This window comes from Lolium perenne, chromosome 5, assembly GCF_019359855.2.
Source record: "Lolium perenne isolate Kyuss_39 chromosome 5, Kyuss_2.0, whole genome shotgun sequence".
NCBI lineage: Eukaryota > Viridiplantae > Streptophyta > Magnoliopsida > Poales > Poaceae > Lolium > Lolium perenne.
In genome coordinates, this window is record NC_067248.2 from 178780877 (window position 1) to 178789566 (window position 8690).

At 49.2% G+C, this 8690-nt stretch overlaps 2 protein-coding genes across 2 annotated transcripts; both read left to right on the forward strand.

The window, feature by feature from the left end:
* Positions 1-656: 656 nt before the first annotated feature.
* LOC139831673 (uncharacterized) lies at positions 657-6543 on the forward strand. The gene is made up of 6 exons (XM_071820988.1): positions 657-1007; positions 4388-4566; positions 4638-4758; positions 4855-5666; positions 5908-6393; positions 6488-6543. Exons 1-5 carry the CDS (start codon positions 657-659, stop codon positions 5909-5911), a joined length of 1467 nt encoding a protein of 488 aa, XP_071677089.1. The 3' UTR covers positions 5912-6393; positions 6488-6543.
* A 78-nt stretch (positions 6544-6621) lies between these two features.
* On the forward strand, positions 6622-8596 carry LOC127300783 (uncharacterized). The gene is made up of 7 exons (XM_051330959.2): positions 6622-6691; positions 6783-6995; positions 7075-7251; positions 7336-7698; positions 7785-7883; positions 7977-8099; positions 8174-8596. Exons 2-7 carry the CDS (start codon positions 6972-6974, stop codon positions 8444-8446), a joined length of 1059 nt encoding a protein of 352 aa, XP_051186919.2. The 5' UTR covers positions 6622-6691; positions 6783-6971; the 3' UTR covers positions 8447-8596.
* The last annotated feature ends 94 nt before the right edge of the window (positions 8597-8690 follow it).

The window sequence follows — 8690 nt, forward strand, 5'->3', positions numbered from 1 at the left end:
TGTACCTATGACCTAACCAAGCTCAAATGGAGGCATATGCCCACCGGGGGACCCCCGATGGGATGCAGTCAAAGGGGTAGACCGCCGATGAAAGGGGTAGATCTGCAGGGCTCCCAGATTAGGGTTTCGTCTACCGGAGGGAATATTGATGTAAGATAGGGTAATTATTGATACTACATGTTCCAATGACCTAACACAACACAAAGTAAGAGAAAAGTCCATGGGTCAACTGTCATCGGAGGTCGGTCAAAGGGGTAGATCTGCGGGGCTACCGGATTAGGGTTTCGTCCATGGGAGAAAATATTAAGTTAAGATGGTAACTTTTTTATGCGCATAGCTTGGGAATGTAGAAGATTAAAACAAATTTGTGTGGACCTATATTAATATATTTTATAATATAATTGACATTAAGAAAATTTAAATAGAAAATAAATTGAAAAAGGAAAAAATTAGGGTTTCATGTATATTAGTATATGAAGTCAGAAAAATAAAAAAGAGAAAAATAAATTTATATGAACCTATTGTTATATATATATTAGTATATGTAGTCAGAAAAATAAATAAGAGAAAAAACAAAAAAAAACAAAAAAAAAGGCTATGCCGAGGGCCACCCTCGGCATATAGCCGGCCCTCGGCATAGAGCGGGCGACCCGGATATGTACGTGGTCGAGCCGGACCACGCACACGCCCAGCGCCACCCAACCCTAAGCCGCCTCCCGAGCCCGCGCCCGAGCCGCCGCCACCCGCCGCCGCCCGCGCCGCCCCTCCCGCCCGCGCCGCCTCCCCTCGCGCCTCCCGAGCCGCCGCCCCGCCGCTGCTCACCCGACGCACCGCCGCCCCAGCCACCACCCGTCGCCCGCGCCTCCCCACCCGTCGCCCGCGCCTCCCCTCCCGCCGCGCCGCCCCCGCCCCACCTCCCACAGCCTCCTCCCGCCCGCGCCTCCCCTCCCGCCACGCCGCCCCGGCCCCTCCTCCCGACCCCTCTTCTTCCCTGCAAAGGTAACCGGGTTAGCCACTATTTTTTTATTTTTGTTTTTCAGAAAATGTTGATTGGTTGATCTAATTGAAACCAAAATGTTTAGTTCCTGAAAAAAACCAACATGCAATTTATTCATCTAATTGAAATTCAAATTGAAATTGAAATTGAAATTGAAATTCAAATTGAAATTGAAATTGAAATTGAAATTAAAGAATTACCGTGCGAATAGTTAAACAATATAGCCGAAATAGTAGAAATAAATAGAAATAGAAATGAATTTGTTTAATAATGGAAATAGAAATGCAAATGTGAATTTTTTCTAATAATGTGAATTTATAATAGGCCATGTCGTGACCGCCTCGTCATGAGCACCCCGGCGTGACGATCCCGGATCTTGACGCGCTTCTCGACGGTCGCCGACATCGACACTTGGTTGTTGGACTACTTCCTCTACAGCCGAGGGTGAGCTAAATTTCCAACTTCTTCTCCGCATTTTCTTATGTCACTAGATTCATTTTCCAAGTCCAGTTGCGTAACCTAGGTGTCACTTCCCGTCCGCGAGCGTTACGCGGATAAATATGCATTAGTGGTCCGCATATTTTGAACCGTAACGCTTGCGGCATTTACGGGACAGTCGGCGGATGCGTAGTTGTCTACGTTTTCCATGTTCTACTCCGGTCCGAGTCAGGATTTCGGCGGCGCCTCCCCGTTGTTCTCCGGATGCACATCCTCTCGGCTTTTTGCCGAGACGTGTATCGGGAGAGCAGCGGGGAGGTGCTGCCGAAATTCTGACTTGGACCAGGGTAGAGCATGGAGAACGTAGCCAACTACGGATCCGGCGGCTGCTAGGAGCCCACCTAGTAGAGATGTAGGTTGATGCATGCGGTTCGCCCGGTAAAATAAATAAAAATATGATGCATTTAATTTCCTATTTGATATAAATGCTATGTCTGTGGTTTGGCTCCCAATAAAGCAGAGGATGGCTGATAATGGATGGATGTACAATGAGCGTGTTAGTGCGACTGAGAAAACAGATGAGTGGACAAGGAAGACCCATTTTCTAGTGAATGAGTTAGCGCGTGGTACAAAGGGGCTGGTTCGGGCACTTTGCCCCTGTGTTCGCTGCGTGAAGCGTCAACGTCGTGGGAAGGATGAAATGTATAGACACCTTCTGCAATATGGGTATATGCATGGGTACGTCATGGAAATCGACTTTGATGAGCGCGAACGTGACAGAGGTGAGGTGATGCGGCAGCGGCTCAATGGCAATGCGTACGATGGAGTTAGAGACTTTCTAGATGATCTCGTCCATGCCGATGTCCCGGATTCGCCGCTGAACCGGAGGCGCCACTGTAACCGGAGGCGCCGCCGTAACCGGAGGAACCAGAGACAACCGCGAAGGCCTTCTATGATATGATTGCCGCGGCTAAGAGGCCTCTCGTACGAGGGCGCCGCGATTTCTCAGCTCGATGCCATCTCCCAATGTCTAGCCGACAAGACCCGGTACAACACCACCCGTGAGGGCTTTGAAGCAAGTCTGAAAACAACTGGTAACATGTTGCCCAAAGATCATTGTCTGCCTCAAAGCCTGCACGCGACGAGGAGAATTATGAAGGACCTCAACATGGATTATCAAAGGATAGACTGTTGTCCGAAAGGCTGCGTTCTATTTTGGAGACAGTATGCGGAGGACAAGTACTGTCCCATCTCGTGCGATCTAGGTATGAAGAGGTAACGGGAAAGGATGGTCAGGTGAGGCAGTCAAGCACCGCAAAGTCGATTCTTCGATATCTCCCATTCATAAAAAGAATCCAGCGGCTTTACATGCACGAGGAGACAGCCAAACAGATGACGTGGCACAAGTATGGGAAGAGATTCGTGGACGAAAACAAGAAGTTGAAGATGGGACATCCATCCGATGGTACGGCATGGAAGAACTTCGATACAAAACACCGCCTTAAGGCAGCCGAGGCTCGGAATGTCAGAATTGCGATAGCAACAGATGGCTTCAATCCATATGGTATGTCCAATGCCAATTACAGTTGCTGGCCCGTGTTTGTTATTCCGCTCAATCTCCCTCCCGGAGTCCTAATGACGAGGAAGACCATGTTTCTGTCGCTGATCATTCCAGGCCCTCATTACCCGGGGAAGAATTTGAGTGTCTACATGCAGCCGATTGTGGAAGATTTGAACCACTCTTGGCACCACGGGACATTGACGTACGACCGAGCATCGAAGACAAACTTCTGCATGAGAGTTTGGTTGCAGTATACCATGCATGACATGCCCGGGTACGCCCTAACATGTGGATGGTGTACAGCTGGTAAGTGGCCATGCCCAGTGTGCAGGCATCGGCTTGAGTTCCTTTGGCTACAGAAGGGTCGCAAGTATGTTGCGTTTGACACGAATCGACAGTTCCTCAAAAGGAGGCATCCGTTTAGAGAAGACAAAAGAACTTCAAGAAGGGCAAAGTTGTGCATGAAAAAAAGATGTGCCGAAGTTTGATGGTACACTTGTTGAAGCCGAGCTACGTGCTCTCGTGCCGGCAGCGACGCCAACTGGCCATCAATTTGAGGGATATGGTGTAACGCACAACTGGACTCACGAGGCGGCTTTAACGAAGCTCGAGTATTACAAGGACCTCGAACTTCCCCATAACATCGATGTGATGCACACTGTAAAGAATGTCGCGGAGTCCGTCTTTCACACATGCCTGAACATTCCCGGGAAGTCAAAGGATAATGTCAAGGCTAGAGTCGATATTGAGATCCTCTGTGATAGGGAAAATTACACATGAAGCGTCCTATTGGCCGTCAAAAGAATTGGTTCAAGCCGCATGCCAACTTCTGCCTTGATTCCATCCAAAAGAAGGAGGCATTCGGGTGGCTCAAATACGTCGTGATGTTCCCGGATGGTTATTGCTCGAATATGAGTAAGGGAGTTAATCTTTCGACGGGAAAAGTCACCGGGCTCAAGAGTCACGACTATCATATATGGATTCAGCGGCTCATGCCGGTGATGCTTCGAGGGTATATTCTCGAGAAAGTCTGGCGAGTGCTTGCGCAGTTGAGCCATTTCTTCCGCACGCTCTGTGCTAAGCAGATATGTCCCGAGGTTATTGCAAAGCTACAACATACAGTGCCGGAGTTGCTATGCAATTTGGAGATGATATTTCCGCCAGGCTTCTTTACTCCGATGGCACATCTCATTGTGCACCTCGCCAACGAGGCACTCTTGGGGGGGCCGGTGCAGATTTCGTTGGCAGTTACGTATTGAGAGAGAGTTTAAGTATATTCGAAAGATAGCGGAAACAAGGCCAAGATTGAAGCATGCATAGCTGAGGCAATATGCCTTCGGGAGATGGCAGATGCCGCGACAACGTACTATCCCGATGATGTTCCCACTCAGCATAACCCGGTCACTCGTTACAATGTCGACGTGCCCGAGAATGACCCCAAGCTAAAACTATTCCAATTCCCCGGTGGCAAGGCTGGTAAAGGAACAAAATATAAATTGGAGAACGAAGAGAAGGATTGTATAATGCTATATGTGCTTATGAACATGGAGGAAGTGATCCCATTCGTAAGGTAAAATGGTGAACAAATTACTTTGCAGCTAGTAACCTCGTCTCGGTCTAATGCTTATTTTCTCCTTTCAGCGAATTCACGGATGAAATGTGGCCGTATGATGAATTGCCCGAAACCTCGGAGATGGACACTCTACTGAAAGACGGTGCTCCCGGAATTAATAAAAACTTTGTGACATGGTTCATGGAAAAAGTAATTTCTAACCTTTCCTCTTACATTGCAACACGTGACTTGTCCCTCTTATTACACGTAACTAATGCACACAACAAATTTGAAATGTTCTTGTAGGGCCGTGAGAGAAACGTTGATATGATAGATGAGTTGAAATGTGTTTCCCAAGGTTGTAGCCGTGAGGTGACCAAGTATGAGAAGTATGATGTGAATGGGTTTCGCTTCCACACAGAGACGCACCAGAAGGGCCGGGCGAATCCCAAAACGATAAATACTGGGGTCTTCACCAAAGGAGCCAACAACTTTGATTACTACGGAAGGTTACAAAGTGTATACGAGTTGACATTCAATCGTACGAACGTGCAACTCAATATCGTCGTGTTCAAGTGTCATTGGTTCGACCCAATAGGTGGACAGAGAAGTGATAAGTCCATTGGGTTAGTTGAAGTTAAGCCTTCAACCACCTATAGCGGAGCCGATGTCTTTATTGTGGCTCACCAAGCCAAGCAAGTTTATTATTTGCCCTACCCATGCCAGAAAGCGGAACTCAAGGGTTGGGAAGTCGTCTTCCAGGTATCGCCACATGGTAACCTACCGATTCCCTCTGAGGATGATTACAACAACATTGACCCCGTGACATACGAGGGGATTTTCTATCAAGAGGAACAGGACTTCGGGGAATATATTTTAGAACCGTTTGTTCAAGAAGACCTCGGGAACGATGCAGAAACTTGTGGTGAGTCAGTGGTGGATCTAAAGGACATATCTATGCTCGAGAAGTTACTTGAGGCGAATGACAATTATGATGAGCCTCCACCCGTCGACCCTTCAACTTTGTACTCACAAGATAGTGATAGTGATAGTGGGCCAGAGAAAGAGAAAGAGAAAGAGATGGAGTATGAGAGTGAGCATGAGAGCGATGATGGCTGGTGAGGGTCTTTTATTCTTAGTATTTATTATGTCAACATGCTTCTTAATTGCATTGTGCCTTTTATTCTTAGTATCTTCATTTTATTATGTCAACATGCTTCTTAATTGCATTGTGCCTTTTATTCTTAGTATCTTCATTTTATTATGTCAACATGCTTCTTAATTGCATTGTGCCTTTTATTCTTAGTATCTTCATATAATATGTCTTTGTGCTTAACTGTTTTATTCTTCTCAATGCAGGTGACTGGACAATATGAGCAGCGGCAAGGCAGACTCCGAGAGCTTGCTTAAGACGCTGGCGCAGGTGAAGAGGAATATTCCTAGACCCACTAGACGGAGTGATCGAGCCCCGGTGCAAAATCCGCGTTACGCCGATGGTACCGATGGAGGACGAGGACGAGGAGGACGAGGTGGAGGTCGAGGACGAGGACGAGGAGGACGAGGTGGAGGACGAGGTGGCGGCGGGGTACACATGGACTTTGACGAGCCACCCTCCGCTTCTGGCGACGTGGCTCCTGAGTTGTACCTAGAGGGTCCGTCTAGTGGGGAGGTGGAGATGGAGACGGAGTCTACACACGAGTCGGACTCTAGGGCTGAGTTGGAGGTGATGGAGGATGGGGGTGCGCCGAAGCCCTTGAAGCTTCGTGGAGAAGCTGGAGTCCCCGATGCGAGGAAGGAGCCGAAGACCCATGATGACAAGGCCCTTATCATTCCTTCGAGCGATGAGTAAGTGTACTACTTCAGAAATTTCGAACATGTATTTTCATCTTGGGCATAATAAACAATTTGGCATGTGTACTAATGTGTGATTTATTTGCAGCAACTGGACATGGGATGCCAAGCCCCCCCGCATGCCTAACAGCTTGCTTGGGGCTCGGATTAAGTCGTTCTGGCCCGGCAGATACACTCCCCTGAGCACGGTCCCCGGTGGCCCGACGAAGCTAGCCACTACTTGGGCGGACTATGAGGATGCCCCCGCCGTAGGCTTCGCGACACCGCTGAGGCTGTGACCACCAAGTTCTGGGTAAGGCATATATTTCTCGAGCACCGTTCATAGTTGATGACCCTAATGTGCTAACTCATGACTTTCACAACTGATTTATGCATGATTGAAGTGCTTCTATCGTGTGGACCCGGAGCATGACACGCAGGCGCGTCTCACTTTGCGTGGCGCTTGCGAGAGGTTGACACCGCAGCAGTGGTACAACCAAAAGTTCACCAGCGCTAGTGCCTTCTGGGCTAACAAGGGTAAGAGGGTCAAGAAGGAGTACTATGTTGGTAACGAGCCTACGGAGGAATGGGCAATGACCATTGAGGAGTACATGTCGGTGAGTAAAATGTCAATGAGATTCTACATTGCTGCTAAGTTTTCATTGAATTATCTTGAGCTGAGTATTGCGTTTTCAGGTTTGTCCGGAGTGGGCCGAGCAGCATAGGGAGGCATGGGAGGAGCTGATTAGGGCGAGGTGGCTCAGGCAGGACGAGGAGTTTGCAGCCGTGTCGAGGCGTAACATGGAGAACCGAGGCACCGGTGGCACACACTGCGCGGGAAACCGCGACTACACCCGCTTCAAGGGGAAAAAGGTATGTATATACATGGAACGACCTTCATTCATTTCCCGCCATGTCTCATTTGTGGTACGCTTAACTTTTCTTTTCGCGATGCAGGTGGCCGAGGCACCACCTGGGGTGGTGCTTCATGATGCCCAGATATATGACATGATGCGGACGAAGCAGAAGCCCAATCCCGCATTGCCTCAGCCACAGTACTACGGCAATGCCAAGGCCGCCAAGGAGGACTACTGCGACATGGTCAAGTCTCGTCACCCCGAGGTGGATGACCCCTTGAGCATTCCGGTCGACGAGGAGTCGTTGGTCCTGTCGGGGCACGGGCGTCCGCATGGCCGTTTCCCTTGGATGAATAAGGCGGTCAAGCCTACCCACTCCACGAGCTACACGCGCCTCAAGCATACCCTCACCGCCGACAGCCCCCAGCCTCGTCCACGGCCTGCTCGTCCACCCGCCTACGATGTAAGTTTCCTCATTTTCATCCTCTTTCCGGTTTTCCTTCCTACATGGCTAAGTGTTTACGAGATTCATTGTTTCTGAAATTGTAGCCTGACTTCGAGGCGGCCTTCGAAGCCTGCAATGAAGCGTATCAGCAGGCCGTTGCCCAGTGGAATAGGCAGAATACGGCCTATATGACGTATTTATCAGTAAGTCTGAATCTTCCTTCTCGCGCAAGTAGATGACAAGTCTCAGTTTGATGCTTTATTTCTGCAAAGCCTAACTTGTAACCTATCTTGCAGGAAATGATGATCTCTATGTCTACTGGTACACCGCCACCGGATCGAGTTACCGTGGCGGGGGACATGCCTATCATGCCATCGAGGGCAGCTTTCGCTGCGACTTACTACGGATCCACACCGGAGGTAAGTTCTTTGCCAAACCGGTAGTTACCACTTTCCTTTGCCTCGCAAGTTGCTAACATGTAGGGAACACGTAGGGAACGGGATGGTCCGGGAACCAGGCATCGCCGGGTGGGCGCGAGGTCACACCGGTTCATGAAGGTGGTCGGTCTCCTGGGCGTTCTGCTGGTGTCTCTCCGTCGACTACTCCTGGGACTACTCCCGGTGCCTCTCCGTCGACTTCTCCTGGGCGTGCTACCGGTCCTTCTCCAGGTGGTTCTTCTGCAGCTTCTACCGGAGCGAAACCCCGGGCTGCTCGTTTCGCCAAGGATGTGGGCGGACACACCCCGCCCGGGTCCTTCCTCCGCTAGTCAGCACCGGGCTTCTTGCTTGCCATCATTTGCTACCTACTACTATGTATTGGATGACATGGCACTCTCCTCTTGTATGCTACTACATGCACCATGTATGCTACTATGTGGATTTCATGCTATTTATGTGAATTATGGTGATTTTGGATGAATTTGGATGTATTTGTATGCTACTATGTGGATTTCATGCTATTTACGTGAATTATGACGAATTTGGTCGATTTTGGATGAATTTGGTCGATTA

Bases quoted from the DNA above. Each gene is read 5' to 3' on its own strand.
- LOC139831673 (XM_071820988.1), top strand. From the start codon at position 657: ATGTACGTGGTCGAGCCGGACCACGCACACGCCCAGCGCCACCCAACC. The intron at 1,008-4,387 runs GTTAGCCACTAT...GTTCCCACTCAG, and splicing joins TTCCCTGCAAAGGTAACCGG to CATAACCCGGTCACTCGTTA. The intron at 4,759-4,854 runs GTAATTTCTAAC...ATGTTCTTGTAG, and splicing joins TGACATGGTTCATGGAAAAA to GGCCGTGAGAGAAACGTTGA.
- LOC127300783 (XM_051330959.2), top strand. From the start codon at position 6,972: ATGACCATTGAGGAGTACATGTCG. The intron at 6,996-7,074 runs GTGAGTAAAATG...TTGCGTTTTCAG, and splicing joins CCATTGAGGAGTACATGTCG to GTTTGTCCGGAGTGGGCCGA. The intron at 7,252-7,335 runs GTATGTATATAC...TTCGCGATGCAG, and splicing joins CCCGCTTCAAGGGGAAAAAG to GTGGCCGAGGCACCACCTGG.